This window comes from Plenodomus lingam (assembly GCF_022343315.1).
Source record: "Plenodomus lingam strain CAN1 chromosome Unknown contig_9, whole genome shotgun sequence".
NCBI lineage: Eukaryota > Fungi > Ascomycota > Dothideomycetes > Pleosporales > Leptosphaeriaceae > Plenodomus > Plenodomus lingam.
The window spans coordinates 114,556-130,820 of record NW_027093973.1 but is presented as its reverse complement, the minus strand read 5'-3'; the positions used below and the strand labels follow the sequence as shown (position 1 = coordinate 130,820).

The window sequence follows — 16,265 nt, the reverse complement described above, 5'->3', positions numbered from 1 at the left end:
GCACTTCGCGGTAAATAACATAGACTCAAACCGTGACAGGGCTTCAATCTATTACTGCTACAGGTACTTGGCTAATGCCCGGCCAAGTCTATATCGTTCACATGGATTCAGCTCATCTTATATCTTTTGGAAGCCCAATGAACCCCTTGCGTATGAGAGTGTATCTCGTTAAGTTACCTTAACACCACTGCAATTTAGTGAGTGGAGTGCATACTCTTGCCTGTGCAACACTGGAGTACAACTGACTGGGTCCAACTTTCCTAGTTGCCCTGTTTCTCTGGCAACTGCAACTGTTGCATGTCTTTCTTTCTAGGCAAATGCTTTGAGCATTGGCGTTTCTACTTCTATTCATCTCGGGTTTTGGCTCTTGTGGTTTGCGTCACTTCGCTTTCGTGCCCAGATTTGACCTATAGGCTAGGTAGTCTCACACACCGACAACGAGAGAAATTCAGGATGAAAAGAAGACGAGCCTACCGAGAAATTACGAACACCAGCAGATTTGCCCATCCTGTCACTGTGTCATGACCAGTATTGCCGTCTCAATTCATGAAGCATTATAAATAACATAAATGTGCTAATCGTGCACTTTGCTGGGACCGTTGATTGAAGTATCCTGTGTGGAAGCTAATACATAGGCTGGAAAACTCGATTGACAAGTCTTGCCTCGGCGGGTCAAATAGTATTCCACGTCATTCTCGGAGGAGTGATCTCGGATGTGCGTCGAGTACAAGCCATGACCACCCACGCTTCGTTGAACGGCCAGGGAAGATATCATATCTTAATCTGGTCTCTACACTCTTATATCTAGCCTCTTCCACAATCTTTCTTCAACCCCTCTTGAGCCACTGAAGATTCACCGGACTCAGCAGCCCAGCTTCCCCCTTCTCCAGCCACCCAAGTAGATTCTCCATACCCAGTCTCTCAAACCCAATATGACTCTCCACACTCGCCCCCGCTGTATGACTCAACACCATAACATTATCCCTCTTTGCCAACCGCTCATTCACAACCGGCTCATTAGCATGCACATCCAGCCCCGCCGCACTAACCACCCCCTCATCCAACGCCTGATTCAACGCCTCCTCATCCACCAATTTCCCCCGTGCGATATTCACAAGCCGAGCCCCACGCTTGAACTGCGCAAACTCCTTCGAAGCCAGTAATACCTGGCCACTAAACGGCGTAGCAAGAAGCACGCAATCACTTGACCGCAACAGCTCCTCCAGACTAGCACACCACCGCGCTCCGACCGCTTCCTCCCGCTCCCTCATCCTCACAACATCATGATACGCAATCTTCATCTCAAACGCACGCGTCGCCTTCTCCGCGATTCGGTACCCGATGCGGCCCAGCCCGACGATGCCCAGCGTGCTGCCGTTGGGATTGTGCGTCACGGCTGCAATGTTCTGGTTTGCATTGCGGAATTGATCAGGCGAGCAGGACCGCGCGGCGAGGAAGGACCAAGGGATCGCGCGGTAGCAGGAAAGGATGAGGACGATGGCGGCGTCGGCAACGGACTCGGTGCAGGCGGAGGCTGAGTTGCAGTAAATGGTGCCGTGGGCGGTAAGGGTGCGTGTGTCGACCCAGTCGAAACCTGCGCCGGCCGAGGCGTAGATTTTGCAGGATGGGGGAAGGAGAGAACTGTGTGTTGTTAGTTCAAATTTATATTTATTGATTTCTTCTTCCTCCCTAGCCTCGTGGGGAAACTCCCAGTGTGCAGCTCGTTAGAACGTTTTGGTAGAGTGGAATTTAAGACGAACATGAGTTCTTCATCCCAATTGCCCATTTCACCCCCTGTGTTCCAGAATGGTCTGTACATGCCCACAAAATCGCCCCATTTCTTCTCTTTCAATGCCTTTTTGAATTCTTCTCTTCCTATCGAATACGTTCTTTCCACGTGGAACTTGCTCTTCAACTCCTCATACAGTTCGTGATTCCAACGGATATCATCGCCCAGATGCAGAATGGTTGGCTTTGAAGTCGGCGTTGCTTTTGAGATAGTTGCTAAAGACAAAGTTTTTTTCTTGTGTGGAGCAGAGGGGAGACCTGAGTCTTGGGGAGTTGGCGTTGAGGTCATGGTTGTGTAATTAGGTATTCTTGCAGAGGAGAGTACAGAAGATGGATGCAAAATCGGTTAACCAATGCAAGCAGAAGAAGAAGAAGAAGAAGAAGAACAACAGAAGATCGACGAGGATGACGCTGACAATGAGCTCACACAAGTACCCAGTCGCAGATTTGGATAGCTCTTATCAACTATCCACGACCCAGCTCACCACGATCCCACGTGTTCGTTCTGTGTATCAATGACAGAAGGTCTCGGTATGTATCAATTTTCTTGCTAACAGCAACGTTGATGTATCCTATTCGCAGCTGTTAAAAAAAGAAACGCTTGAATTCTGAGACTTGAATGACGAAATTCAAAGTAATAATGATTGTGGTGGGATGGAGCCGTGCGCTTTCAAGCGGTGAAGACAGGGGTGGCCTTAACTAACGTTATCAGCGCATAGATATGTTCGGACTTGGTATACACGTGGCTCGGCTTGATGCTGCGGGCACTGCATGGCTCGGTGGTAATCAGGAATATTATTATAAAGGCATTGATCTTTTTGCCAAAATCACCCAGCAAGTGAAAGGAGCGGTACAGGTATATTGGTCAGCGAAATCAAGACTCAACAGGTTCATCTTTTGCTTGGCTTAACAGCGGGGTACTACGGTACCGGTACACATCCGGTTCGGTGTGGGCTGTGCAGTCGTGGTCAACACAGTACTTGCATCGTGGTCTTCAACTGGGGTAGAGCGGACAAGTTAAAAAGCTGCTTTACTTATAGAATGCGAAAATAATGCCAAGGGCTACCTAATCGCAACCGTCTATCATATGGTAGCTTGTAAGATTGAGTCGAGGTATCTCCCACGGTCCAGCATCATGAATCATCATTACACTGTACAAAATCATTACGACCTCTCCTCTTCGGTGCCATACCTATCAGAACCAGTGCAACATTCCCAAATGCCCCGATCCATTTGTATTCACCGGATTAGCGGTCTGACCGTCAAACCCATACTGATTCACCATGTCATCCCAAAGGGTCCAGTCCATGTTCCCGCTATCCATCGTCGGACTCTCCGTCTGCTGATTCGGCTGATTCGGCTGATTCGTGGCATCCAGCATAGAAGTGGTGGTCGGAATGGTAGAAAAGTCCATTTCTACATTGCCAAACATGCCGTCGCATAATGTGGATAGCGGAACGTCTTCTGCAGAATCCATACCGCCGTCTGGAGGACAGGGATGGGGTGCGATTGCTGGTGCAGGAAGTGGTGGTTGCTGTGTTGGTCTTGGGACAGATACTTGAGGGACAGATGGGCTATAGGTAGAGTAAGTGGATATTGGGTTTCCTTCGTATCCGTAGTTGAGATCTTCCATGACGTCTACTATTACGCTGTCAAGTCCAAAGGTTGAAAGTTCATAGAGGTTCTGCTCTAGAGCTAGACCATCTCTTTGACTGTCTCTGGACGTCGAATTTTGTCGTTGTTGCTGCCACTGTGGTCCTCCAGCGTTTTCTTTCGCGCTTGAAAATGCACGTTCTGATAGCTGTGGACTTGCGTTTGCCACCAGAAGGTTATCAGGCCATCCGGGTTGTGGCGCAGGTGGCATTTCACCCAATTTCGGCGCTACTGGTCGAAGCAACCTGTCCAGTCCCTCTGTACTTGGGCGATTCGCTCTGACCGGAGGGGGACGTTGATTGTCTAGGCCTTCTGTATAGTATCTGATCTGCTCATTCCGACTGGCTTGGCTCGCCTTTTCCAGCGCGAGTTCCCTTGTTCGTGCTGCTCTTGCTTTCGCAAGTAGCTTCCGAAGAGGATTCCATAGGTAACCCTGTTGTCCTTTACGATGTGTCGAGCTTTCGTTGAGGGGAAACCACCATCGGCCAGCAGTAGCTTCGAGAGCGCGCCAGGCTCGGTCTACCGCTTCACCCTTGGTACGGACACAGAGTTCAGATAGAAGGAATGCAATGGCGTGCCATTGAACATATGTGCGGAAAAGCCATCCCCACTTCATGGTTCTGGTTTCTGTTTCGAGTAAGATGGAGTACTCGATATTTTCGAGAGAGGTAATGAACAGCTTGTCTTTTGTTGCTTGTGGTAAAGTCGCACCTATACTGCCGTTAGTGTTGCATCAGGTACCAGGCGTGCGTAGCTTACCTCCATCCTTACGCTGGTGTGGATGATATACAATCAGCCACATCTTGCTCATAACGAGCCTAGAAATTGTCGCAGTGACCCAACACAATGGTATTGACATATCACAGTGTTGCAAATACTTCTTCTCCATTGCTTGATGACAGTCGGTGATCCATTTCTCTTTTTCTGCCATTGAGAGGCCGGCAAAGTATTCTGTACAGACGGCAGGACCTGGGGGTACATAGTGGATGCGACGAAAGATGTTTGCTACCTCGAATCGTAGAAGGCAAAACGTCATATCGGTGTACCCTTGTCTTTCTTCGGGAAACTCGGTCATGCCTGGATGCAAGTCGCTATCGTTCACGTTTAGGGGCTAGATGTATGTGTTAGCGGACTGCAGTCGTGAATGAAGTGCAATTCACCATTTTAGTATCAAAGGACGCCTCGACAATGGTGGCATCGCAGCCATGATCTTCTGACGATCTCACATCCAGTATACAAATCTGCCACCAAAGTCTTCGTCGCATCTCAATCTCAAATGGCTGCAAGCCGAAGTGGCTACCATCCCTATGTATCCCTAATGTCTGGGCGATTCGCACAACCAATCCAGTCATGGTCCAGATCTTGCGCGCATCGTCGTTTCTTCGAAGCAGCATCAAGAACAGAAGAAAAGCCTGTAACACAACAATCTGTTCACAGCACAAAAAGTTGGCTCGGGCTAGGCTTTGCTCTACTGCAAATTGATAGCGGCTCAGCATCGCACTGCGCTCCTCACCCCATTTGTTGCGACACTCCTCAGGTGTTGAGCTTGTCACAGCACCATAGTAGGTAACAAAGATTATGGGCTCCAGGGTTTTGCTGATTTTGTTGAGTTGACTTGCAGCCTGATCAAAGACGGGCTCAAAGGTAGGGATGTGCAGGATCTTCACCAGTGGGTCGACGTTTTCTTTGAAAACTTCCCAGAATTGGCGCGCCCGAGTTTCAGAAGGATGCAACTGCTGCATATCCACGTTTGGCGAGCTGTATCCAAAGACGAAGCCTTGAAATGGTGAGGCGGATGAAGATTCGGACGATTGCGCCTCATCCTCATCATCTGAAGACTCGACTAGGATGGCCTCGAGGTCCTCGACCTGCTGTCATTAGCAATAGTCCGCGTCCCAAGTGAGAATGTGATTCGATGTACTTCGTTGTTCAAGCTCGCCCAGAAGCTGTTGTTGATGTAACGACTCTTTCCCTTCTCCACCACCAGCCTGCCAAAGCGATTCTCTAGATCTACAACACTCTTGTCTGCTGTGACACCCTGATTTCCATTGGAAAATCGGCAATTCTCCTCAGTCACACTGCCATTTTGCACCTTCTCCCGATTTGCCACCTCTTGCTCATGCTCCTCGACCTGCGCATTCAGACTCGACACGACACCCTCGAGTCGACGCAGACGATCCAGCAATTCTGCGTCCGGCGGTTTCCTGCTCTTGCGCGGCGCGCGACCAGGACCAGGAAATATGCATTCGATTTTTGTACGCGCACAGTTTGAGCACGGAGTCTTTTTGTCGCATTTCACTTTTCTACGGCGGCAAGTTATGCATGACCTCTTTGCCGCGAAAATTGGTCCGCTCATACCGCCATCTGATTGCTCAACTCGATTGGGCGATCTGGTAGCTTGAGGCGAAGTTTCTTCCGACATTGTGTGTGACGATGTACTAGAAGCAAGACAGTTGACGAGAAGAATCCAAGATGCCAGGGGAAGATGCTGAAAGGATTCTAGGCGTCAAGCTGGTGGCTTCAACCTGACAACTTGACCCTTGGTCGGTGGATCGCGCCCTGATGCTCACGTTGCATTGATAGGTCCCCGGTGGTTTGAATGGAGCGACGGTGTCTGACAGGCCTTGACGAGTCCTGCAACAAATGTATACAAACTTGGGTACCTATACCGGTAGATAAGACGAACGCAAAGAAAGATACGAGATCGGGACGGGGGACGCGAACGGCATCGGCCGTACCGGTAGTAGAATGGCTACGCTTCGGCTTGTGGTCCCATGCACATGATCTTACATCCGACCAACACCGAACTTGCATCATCCATGCCCGTGTCATCCTAGCCTTGCCAGAGACTTGACTCTTCTCAGGTACTCCAGGGCCCGATGCCATCCCAATAGAGGTAGAAGCTGGGCCCCATTTCATGTTGGACTTTTATAGTCCATAGCTACCTTGTAGCAAAGAGCCATTCGAACCAATCACAATCACGGTTGGTTGCCAGATAGCTTGATCTGCGCCTTTCTGGTGACTGATCGTACACACATGTATATATATAGTGCTTCGCCGACTGAGTACCGCCATGGGAAACGTCCGAATCGAAACAGGTAGTTCAATTTAAAAAAAAAGGAAGTGGAAGTCAACCTCCAGGAGTACTATGCCAGCGATGACAGGCCGTTGGAAATGTGAGACGCTAGACGCGTCCCGGTGAACTGTGTGGCTGTGGACGTTTAAATTTAAGGCGGGGAAGGCGGAGCAGGGGCTGGAGAGAAGCCGGTGAAACGTGTCGCACATAAAAGGTAGGCAGATACGGTACATGCAGTGTATGATCTGAGTAGTATTACGCAACATTTCGACTGGACAATGTTCCATCAGGCGACAAAGGTTGCAGCAACAGAGCTGGGGCAGGTATTGTAGGATGCATGGTTGCCGTTTGCACAAGACTGGAAGAATCTGGACGTTCCCCTGAGACAGTGGCATGCTTTCAGTGTTTAATAAGGTTGATGACGCCGTTTATACGAGCCTCAGCGTCATCCCAGCTCCCTGTAGGAGTACTATAGTCCCTGTAGGGAAAGCCAACCTCGGATCCGAACGCCATACCATATCGACTACCAAACAACAGTAAGAACAGAGCACAGTGCACACAAGAACGTGTCGAGACTCGCATCATGAACATTGTCTAGCCATAATTATCCGTATCCAAAGGCAATTCTTCAATCATTATTCACCATCACCTAAGCCCTCGCTCGGCTCGACCTCCAATATTCCTTTCGCGCCTGCGTCTGTTGTTCTCCACGTTGAGACTATGTCGGTCTTCGGCCTCGTCCTCCAGCTCCTGTTCTACCATCTCACGGACCCTCATAATCTCCTCCTCGCTGATGCCCTTGGTATTGACCACCACGCTCGGCGCACCTTCCAGGTACCTCAGATTCTCCATGGCCTGCTCTAGCAGCTTCTGCAACTTGGGCATCGAGTTGAGATTTTCATGCCGCTTCGTGTTGTGTAGATCCGGATAGAGGATGCCGTCCCCATTCTCCGCGCCTTGGAATGCTTGGATGTAGGGAATGTGGGCAGGCAGATCGTTGTGTAGCTCAGCGCCAACGCAGACAGAGGTTTCGTGACACCAGGTTCGCGCCACGTTGCGGGGTGTATAGCCGCCACCGCCGATCACCAGCAGTGGACGACCGTAGCTCTTGACTGTCTCAATGCAGTATCCGTGGGCCTTGATGTTGAGGTTGAATCTACCCAGCCGGTCACCACCCAGTGAATCTGCGCCAGACTGTAAAACAATGGCCTGAGGGTTGTACTTGTCGATGACAGCGCCTGTTACTGTCTTGAATAGCCACTTGTACTGATCGTCGTCAATGCCGTCATCGATGGGCAAATTGAGGCTGTGCCCTTTACCACGGTTTGCGGGATCAGTTGGCCCCATCTCATTGATACTACCAGTGCCGGGGAAGAAAGGATATCCGTGTCTGTCGATACCGTATTTGTGGTAGGATAAAGTAAAGACGCGGTCAGTAGACTCAAACGCCTGTTCGACGCCATCACCGTGATGGACGTCGATGTCGATGTATAAGACGCGCTGGTGTTGCGTGAGGAGAAGCTGAATGGCGATGACAATATCGTTGACGTAGCAAAAGCCGGATGCAAGATTCTTCTTGGCATGATGCAAGCCACCAGACCAGTTGATGGCTATATCGGATTGTTTGTTGAGCAAGTTCCAGGCTGCGCTTATAGAAGCTCCCGTGTAGAGGGAGACGTAATTCCAAAGACCGTCAAAGACTGGACAGTCGTTGGACTCGCCACCGAAACCGTATGAGATGTATTGTGGATCTTCGGATTGGGCATTTTGTGGTGTGATCTTGCTGAGATAAGACAGATAGTCGCGGTCATGGAAAATGGCGAGTTCGTTGAAATTCGCTGGTCTTGGTTCATAGAGGTCCATGGTATATTCGAGCCCGTATGACAAAACCAGTTGTTTCGTCAAGGTCAGTCGCCAGGGCTTCATGGGATGTGAGCTGCCAAAATGGTGGTATTCCACGTGGGGATTGTAATGAAATGAGACCTTCCAGCCTTTGGGTCGCTCCAACCCGTATTCTTCTGCTTCTCGTGCGATGACGTTTTGCTTTTCCGCGTCTGTGAGCGCTTTAAAGGTCTGGTAGTCTTCCACATAGTCTTCACTGGGTGACAGGTATTCCTCGACTATGTTGTTGGCCATCCCATTGGAGGAACCGTAGCCGGGAACTCGCATGTTGCGCTGATGCCGCGCTGGATCGTACTGTGAATCTTGGATGCAGGAGTGGGAATACTTCAACGGTGGAATGGCTGTGTTGTCGGTTGAACGATCAGTATCGTCCTTGTGGACCGGATCGCGCTGCTGCGGTGGCGACTTCTGCGCAACACTGTAAACGTCCCACGTCCTCTGCGCTTAGGTATAGTGTTGTATTTGGTCACGTTTATTGATGAGATCGTCTCCTTGGTCCTAGGTACCGTATGGCTCTCCTTTCCCCTTGTGAGATGACGCTGCGACTCCCCCTCGAGTGTGCGTAGGGCGCTGCAGCAGCTTCGGCGGGTTTGCGCTGGGGGACAGATTTGCTAGAGTTGTACTGTGTTCGGTTTATACAGTCGATGCCGCGCCGTTGAGCAAGGATACCCATCTGGTTCGTCCTTGTCATGTGGGTCTTGAAGTCTGAACCAAAAAGTCTCTCCCTGTCTGATTGGTAGCAGGCACGAGGGCTACATTGGGTGGCAATGCACGTGATCTCGGATTAGCTAATCCTCGAGACAACTAACCCTAGTTGCGCGTCAACTGCACTTTGGGCCCATCCGAGAGTTGAGCTTGGTGTCTCCCACTAAGCAACTACACATCTATTGAGCTTGTCACGGGTCCCGGCAAGGCTGCGAGGTTATCCAGAACAGCGTCCGTTGCTTGAATGCGCCATGATTCCAGGTCGTGCAAGTAACTAGGCGCCAGTACGGTACGGTAACGTTACGGTATAGTGCAGCGCCCCTTCACCTGGACACACCCACCATTGCTTCCATCCTAGCGCCATCACCTTTCATCACCGTCGCAGGCGCAACGTACTCCTACTCATCTCCACTTCCAGCTGGAATATATACTGTCCCACCCACAACACCCGGTACATTTGTTTTCGGCTTCAAGGTTGTCTGCCGTCGCTTCTGACCGTCATTTCATCGATATCAGGAGTGACATCAACCATGGCCATCGCAGAAGATGCAGCAACCGTTCTGGAACAGTTCATACACGATGGTAATCTCACCATCTGGTAACACCATCACAGTTTGGACTGACATTTGACAGTCGCCAATCTTCCCGCAGAAATCACTCATCTCTACGAGGAAGTGCAAGCCAAAGATGCGCAAATACAGGAACTACGATCTGCGATACAACAACGCGACAACAGTCTGCAGAAATTCATCAAGTTGAACGGCAGCCTGGTCCAGAATCCCAAAGAAGACCCCTATTCCAAGGTCATTTTGAGCAATTACGAAAAAGCGCAGATATTGCAAGAGGAGAAGATTGGTCTCGCCGAGAAAGCTGCTTCACTTGTAGGTAGTCGTCACGATCATGACTTGGTTGGTACTTACAGGACATCTAGCTGGATCGTCACGTGAAGCGACTCGACATCAAATTGCGGGATCTGCAGAGTGATGGATCGATACCAAATGATCCTCAGATGCCCTCTCTACTGAAAGAATCTCCTGGTAACCTTGTGCCTCCCTCTTCCATTACAAACACAGGCGCCAATACACCACTTCTTCCGGTATCTGGCAACCATGGCGGTGGTGCTCCCAATCTTGCGCAGGCGGCAGCCATTGCACGCATCACCAATGCCACCAGTGTGAACCTCAACTCGAGAATGAATCCATCTTTGCAGAATATGCAGACCCAAGCACTCTTGAACCAGCAGAGACTCACGAACGCACAGGGCGCAAGTCAAGGCAATGCGCGCCAAGAAAGAGAATCGTCTGCAGGAAGCGATTTGAAACGGCGGCGACCCACTGGAAGCATCGGTCCTCTGCCAACAGTGGCGTCCCATCTAGGAAGGCAGAGTTCTGTAGGACCAGGGACTCCGAAACCATCTACTCCGGGTTCACGTGCTGGCAGCGTAGGCCCCAGACCACCCAAGCACGCCCTGACGGTGAAGAAAGCCAAACCCCAGCAGCCGCTGCGCAAAGCTGCTCTTACTGCCAAAGCACCCATGAACAAGAAGCGTCGAAAGGGCGGGTCAAGGGCGTCGCCTTCGACGACAGCGGATGACGAGAGTGTAGCTAGCGAGGCTGGGACAGAAGATGAGGAAATGTCAGGCGTGGGAGGCGGGGATGCAGACGAAGACGAGTCGGACGACACCAAGTACTGCACGTGCCAGCGGGTCAGCTTTGGAGACATGGTTGCTTGTGATAACGACAACTGCCAGTACCAATGGTTTCATTGGGAGTGTGTGGGTATCAAAGAGGAGCCTCTGGGGGACTGGCTATGTCCCGACTGTCGGAAGCAACCTCTTTCCAAGATCAAGCGGGCGCGATGATGATGATGATGGATGGATGGAGAGGGGAGACGGGCCTGTCAAGAGGGGCTGACTGTATTGTATTGGTGGGGGTTTATTTTGTTGTATTTTAGCTTGATTGTCTAAAAATACGAATGTATACTACTGAATGTGGTATTTCCAGTATACCTATGATCGGAATGGCAATGTGCCTACCATGGCCAAGAAATGATGCATGAAATGCTGTCGTCTCCACTTTGCCCGCAAGGATCGCCATGGGCCGTGTTGTCCGTACGAGAGTCTCGAACGTACAGGGCTGCCTTGACCGATGAGCCAGGGTGGTTTTCAGCGTGTGGTCCATGCCCAAATCCCCCTCCCAAATGCGATGAACTTGTTCAATGCTGTTTGAATGTTCACAACCATCCTACATGCAACGTGGGAGAGATGCACGGCCGGCTAGGAGAAAAGGTGTCGAAACGGGGCATGGTCCCATCCAAACAACAGGCATTCCCCCCGCCCTATCCCTTGTAGAGTACAGGTAATGGCCGATAGGGCGGTGTCCACATGATTGAGTATGTAGAGTACTGGTCCATATAGTAATAGTTGGTACCTCAGTATCAGTCTAGCATGTATTCACGGCGGCATGCAGTTGCGCAGACGGGGGCGCAGGCCAGGATAGGATCTGATTCGCTGCACGGCCGAAGAGAAGCTAACCAGGGCTGCTTTTACCTATTCCCAACCCGCCAACGCTTCTCCAGGCCAAGGCTCTGTTGTGAAAGGGGGGAAGATGATGGGGAGAGGGGAGAGGGGAGAGGGGAAAGGGGAGAGGGGAAAGGGGAGGAAGAGGGAGAGCCTGGAGAAGGGGGCCCGCCATCCATGCCATCCTAACTTACCTAACGACGTTGGTTGACAGTGGCCCCCTCCATGGCACCATGATCATCATCACCGATTCTGACAGGAGAAGGGAGCACTGAGCAGCCAGCCAGGCTCTCTCCCAAAAGCCTCGTCAGTCCCCGGTGATCCGTGTCCCGGCCTCCGGTCCCAAAGTACGACTACGCAGCACTGCAGCAGACTTCTACCGGTACAGTCTTGGTACTCTACCTCTCCAGTTGCTTTCTCTCGCGCGCTCGCTCTCTTCTTCTTCTTCCTCCTCTTCCTCTCTCGCTCTCTCGCTCTCGCTCTCTCTCTCTTTCTCTCGCGCGCGCGCTGCTGCACTGTGGGCTCTTTCAATAGACGCTTACCGGTGTTGCTTGCTTCCCACGCTCCCTTGGCATCTAATCTACCGCGGCCCACGCTCTTTGTTGCCTTTTTTTTTTCTTGTTCTTCGTTTCTTTGCTGTTGCTGCCACTAGGCACTGCTATTGCTGCTGTCCCTCCTTCACCGCCGCCCGTCGAAACCGAGAGCCGAAGCGTGCATGGTGCATCAGTGCATGGTGCCCCTAACACACACACACACACACACACACACACACACACACATCCACGGCCCTTTCCCCTCCCCCGTGTCCCACCCACCGGCCATCAGCATCTAGTCTACTACCAAAGTCAAAGTCCCCGCTGTAGTGGACGACGTTTTGCAACAAATAGTGTTGGCGCACTTGAAACCCACCGACCTAATCAACCACCCACCCTCTCTTATCACTTAATTCCGACACGCGCCCGTCTGCCACTAGCCATTACAACAGCCGCCCCGGCTGGTGAAACGCGACGAGCATCGCCCGAAGCCCAAACACACGTCTCACACACCCACATATATATACACGATGAACTCGCGCAATGGCACGCTGTCGCCCGTCTCGACGGCCAGCCAGGAATGGTCTCCCATCACCCGCTACCAGAACATCGCCGGTGACAATCCTTACTCGCCCACCATCCCTCCCAACTCATACGGCCCCAGCAACCCCGATGGAGGCATGCCGCAGGGCATGCGTCCCGCAGGAAACGGCAACCCCTCCCCGCCCAGCTCCGTCGGTCGCTCGAGTGACGGTACTGGCCTCTACGCCTCGAGTCTCAGCGATGCAAGCCTGAACAGCCGGAAGATGCAGGCGCTGGAAGAGACCATGTCGGAGCACTTCAAGGTCCTCAAGGCATACCTGGGACCCTATCTCAACGATGAAAAGGGCAACCCACGGCCAAGCCGGGCAAAGGATAAGCTGACCAGGTTGTCGGCCGTGCAGTTCCAGGAGCTCAGCACAGATGTATACGACGAGTCGATACGTAGGGAAGAGGATCGCAAACGTGGAGGGCCAGGAGCGCCTGGAAACCAGACACCGGCCTTCCTACTGCCCAAGAACAATTTCCACCCAAAGCGAAACCAGGCCAGACAGAAGCTGTCGACATTGCCCCTCGACCGCTTCCGCCAACTCGCGACTGATGTCTTCTACGAGCTCGAGAGGAGGTTCCCCCGCTTCACCGGAGGAGACATTCCGCGTTCAAACAGCCCCAACGGCAGTATCGCAAGTCGAATCAGTGGTCGAGGTCCACCCAGCCGGACAGGCACCCCCAATAGCATCGGAGGTCGCCCTAGTGGACCGCCTGGGCCGGGTTATCGAGGCCCTCCGCAGGGCGGACCTCCGGGCCCACAAGGCCAACTACGCCCGGGTTCTTCCAACGACCCAAATTCATTCGGTCGGCCCTTGCCAAAAACGTTCCAATCCAACACCATTGTACCAAACAAGGGCACCCTCGTCGAAGACGACGATGACAGTGGGGCCGACGAAGAAGACGCATTTAACCTCGAAGGTGCTGCAGTAAGACGGCAGACAAACAAGAGCATGAAGAGCATAAGCATGGCACAAGATAAAATAGTGACGGATCTGCAAAGTCAAGTAGCAGAACTACAGGGCAAGATCAGCAGTTTAGAGGACACGATACGAGACAAAGACAGTGAGCTCCAACGCTTACAAGAAGTGGACAGAGAGCGGGATGGAAACACTGCGTCCGAACGGGCCGAATGGGATGAGCTTCGATTGTCGCTGGAAGACAAAGTGGAAAAGGCCGAGGCGTTGAACTCATCGCTCCGGTCAGAAATCGACAAGCTGCGCAATGAAAACGACGACGTGGAACGAAGTCTGCGTGCCCAAATTGCTGAACTGGAGTCGAGGCCGCTACAGCAAGCCACCTCCAACGATGGGGGTGACTGGCAACGGAGGTGCGAAGAACTTCAACAAGACCTCAAAGAACAACAACAAGTTACCGAAGAGGTGCGACGAGATGCAGCCGTCTTCCTCCAAGAGATGCGCGAACTGTCGTCCAAGAGCGATGCCGCCGTAGAAAAAGAAGAACGCATGGCCGGCCAATTGGCTGCCCTCGAGGCTGAACTCAAGGACTGGAAGTCCCGCTACGCGGTCCAGAAGACGCAACTGCGAAATCTCAAAGCCTCCTCGATTGGCTTGTCTTCGCTGGCGTTGTCTGACATGATTCCGTACACTCGTGATCCTGCGCTCAGTTCCCCGGACGGTCTTGTCAAGGATGTGCATGTCACAAAGTTCCAACTGAGCATTGATGAGCTACTCCAGACTGCACGGAGGAGCAACTCTGAACAAACACTGGAGCACATGCGAAATGTAGTCAAATGCGTCCGGGCCATTACAGGAGATATCGACAGCACCTCATTATCGCAGATGCAGTCACCTAACAGCAGTATCAGCGGCAGTATCCCAATCAGTCCCGAGAAGCAACAAGCGAAGCTCAAGTCGCGAGTGAGCGCTACCGCCAATAACCTCATTACAGCTACCAAGAATCACACTTCCTCTGGTGGACTATTGCCAGTGAGTCTGCTGGACGCTGCGGCCAGTCATCTTTCCACAGCAATTGTCGAGCTTGTAAAGTTTGTGAAAGTGAGACCAACGACTTCGGCAGAACTTGAACAGGAAGAGGAAGAGGAGGACCGGCCGATGCCCCTGAAGCCGTCCGTCTACAATGGCTACCGTGCATCCTCGCCCAATGGCAATCCGAGTGGTGGCAAACCAGCATTTGGGCATCAACGTGGTCGCAGCAGCCGAGGAGGTAGCAGCGATACTACTCGCTACAGCAATTACAGCTCTCCCTATAGCGGATACGACCGTCAAAGTGTAGGCATGAACGGCGTAGGTGGTCAGCCGGACAGCGGCATGCTGGAATTCAAGGTATGACGTTGAGATCACCAAACCTGGCATTGCTGTGCTCTAACAAAGACTGCAGAACTATCTTGAGGACCAGACAGCCCTGCTTGTGCAAAGCATACAGCCTCTTGTCAACCTCATCCGCTCCAATCCTGTCTCCTCTCCGTCAGAGGAACAGCAGATCTACGATTACATCCAGGACATCTCCCAAGCTGTGGAAGACACAGGCAGCAAGACATACGATGCCGTCAGCCTGCTTTCGAATGCTGCCCTGAAGAAACACGCGCTGCCCGTCGTGGAGATTCTTGACGATTGCAGGCAGGACATGTTGTCTGTTGACTTGCGCGGTGGTGGACGAGAGAAGATTCCACCGCTTGCTTTCAAGACAGCTCGTGCTCTCAAGGTATTGAGCCCGTATCTGAGTTTGTTTGGAAGCTGTTTGCTGATATATCTCAGGAACTTGTTCTCCGCGTTGACCGCATCGAATCCGGCGAGCTCACCGCTGACCAAACACTCAAGACTGATTTCTAAGGTCGCCTGGTGCATTACTGGAAATGGCGCATGTCACGGTGTTGAAGGATGAAGCTCACGGTGGGCTACTACATGTACTTTTGACGACTACTTTACATGCGCTGCAACAAAAGGTCTGATTTTGCAGTCGACGCACGTTGACTACTCTGATATCCATTTGGTTGTTGGAGGGAGGCCATACGACCATCGGGGGTTAATGGAAGCGGACTCAGCTGGATACGAAACCAGTGACTCGGCTTTGGAAGGGCATGAGTACGGATGGTATGCAAGTGCGACGACGTTTTCGGGTAACACTAGCATGTCTATTCTATAATGTTTGGCATGGGATTTCCAGCAGAAGTATGCTGTATATATTAGTAGACATATCAACGCAGCTGTCTCCAGGATATAGTGCTTCGAAGTGATTGCATGTTGAAGAGAAGGATGGCAGCTATTGTATTGCAATATGACGTTCTGGGAACCCAGAGGATCTATTCGGTTGATGATTTTGCACTGTGCAGTGAACCTACACCGTGTCTAATTTCCCAGCCTACGAAGTAACATGTACAACACTCGAAGCCTATCTCAATATTCATCACAGTAGGTTAAGGTAGTATAGTATGTAGGTAGCCAAGGAGTCACACTCTTCGTGGAGTCTCTCCGAAGAGCGAGGAAGTGTGAACTATGAAGGACCTTTGATTTCTTCTGGC

The 16,265-nt window shown here is 51.7% G+C and overlaps 6 protein-coding genes across 6 annotated transcripts; 2 read left to right on the top strand and 4 right to left on the bottom strand.

Annotated features, from left to right (window-relative positions):
• Window positions 1-827: 827 nt before the first annotated feature.
• On the bottom strand, window positions 828-2,077 carry IAQ61_010599 (uncharacterized protein; the record flags this gene model as incomplete). The annotated part of the gene is made up of 2 exons (XM_066098848.1): window positions 828-1,694; window positions 1,757-2,077. 2 exons carry the CDS (start codon window positions 2,075-2,077, stop codon window positions 828-830), a joined length of 1,188 nt encoding a protein of 395 aa, XP_065951006.1.
• Window positions 2,078-2,801: 724 nt separating this feature from the next.
• On the bottom strand, window positions 2,802-5,863 carry IAQ61_010598 (uncharacterized protein; the record flags this gene model as incomplete). The annotated part of the gene is made up of 4 exons (XM_003834560.2): window positions 2,802-4,152; window positions 4,201-4,552; window positions 4,602-5,309; window positions 5,363-5,863. 4 exons carry the CDS (start codon window positions 5,861-5,863, stop codon window positions 2,984-2,986), a joined length of 2,730 nt encoding a protein of 909 aa, XP_003834608.2. The 3' UTR covers window positions 2,802-2,983.
• A 98-nt stretch (window positions 5,864-5,961) lies between these two features.
• On the bottom strand, window positions 5,962-6,360 carry IAQ61_010597 (uncharacterized protein; the record flags this gene model as incomplete). Its single annotated transcript, XM_066098847.1, has 1 exon — window positions 5,962-6,360. One exon carries the CDS (start codon window positions 6,358-6,360, stop codon window positions 5,962-5,964), a length of 399 nt encoding a protein of 132 aa, XP_065951005.1.
• Window positions 6,361-7,162: 802 nt separating this feature from the next.
• Window positions 7,163-9,092, bottom strand: IAQ61_010596 (uncharacterized protein; the record flags this gene model as incomplete). The annotated part of the gene is made up of 2 exons (XM_066098846.1): window positions 7,163-8,862; window positions 9,059-9,092. The coding sequence occupies 2 exons, from the start codon at window positions 9,090-9,092 to the stop codon at window positions 7,163-7,165; spliced, it is 1,734 nt and encodes a 577-aa protein (XP_065951004.1).
• A 163-nt stretch (window positions 9,093-9,255) lies between these two features.
• Window positions 9,256-11,057, top strand: IAQ61_010595 (uncharacterized protein). Its single transcript, XM_003834558.2, has 4 exons — window positions 9,256-9,429; window positions 9,543-9,706; window positions 9,758-10,005; window positions 10,056-11,057. Exons 2-4 carry the CDS (start codon window positions 9,655-9,657, stop codon window positions 10,983-10,985), a joined length of 1,230 nt encoding a protein of 409 aa, XP_003834606.2. The 5' UTR covers window positions 9,256-9,429; window positions 9,543-9,654; the 3' UTR covers window positions 10,986-11,057.
• A 1,648-nt stretch (window positions 11,058-12,705) lies between these two features.
• Window positions 12,706-15,576, top strand: IAQ61_010594 (uncharacterized protein; the record flags this gene model as incomplete). Its single annotated transcript, XM_003834557.1, has 3 exons — window positions 12,706-15,069; window positions 15,125-15,448; window positions 15,502-15,576. The coding sequence occupies 3 exons, from the start codon at window positions 12,706-12,708 to the stop codon at window positions 15,574-15,576; spliced, it is 2,763 nt and encodes a 920-aa protein (XP_003834605.1).
• Between the last annotated feature and the right edge of the window lie 689 nt (window positions 15,577-16,265).

Coding starts and splice junctions, on each gene's coding strand:
- IAQ61_010595 (XM_003834558.2), top strand. CDS start 9,655: ATGGCCATCGCAGAAGATGCAGCAACCGTTCTGGAACAGTTCATACAC. Junction 9,707..9,757: donor GGAACAGTTCATACACGATG/GTAATCTCACCA, acceptor GACATTTGACAG/TCGCCAATCTTCCCGCAGAA. Junction 10,006..10,055: donor CCGAGAAAGCTGCTTCACTT/GTAGGTAGTCGT, acceptor CAGGACATCTAG/CTGGATCGTCACGTGAAGCG.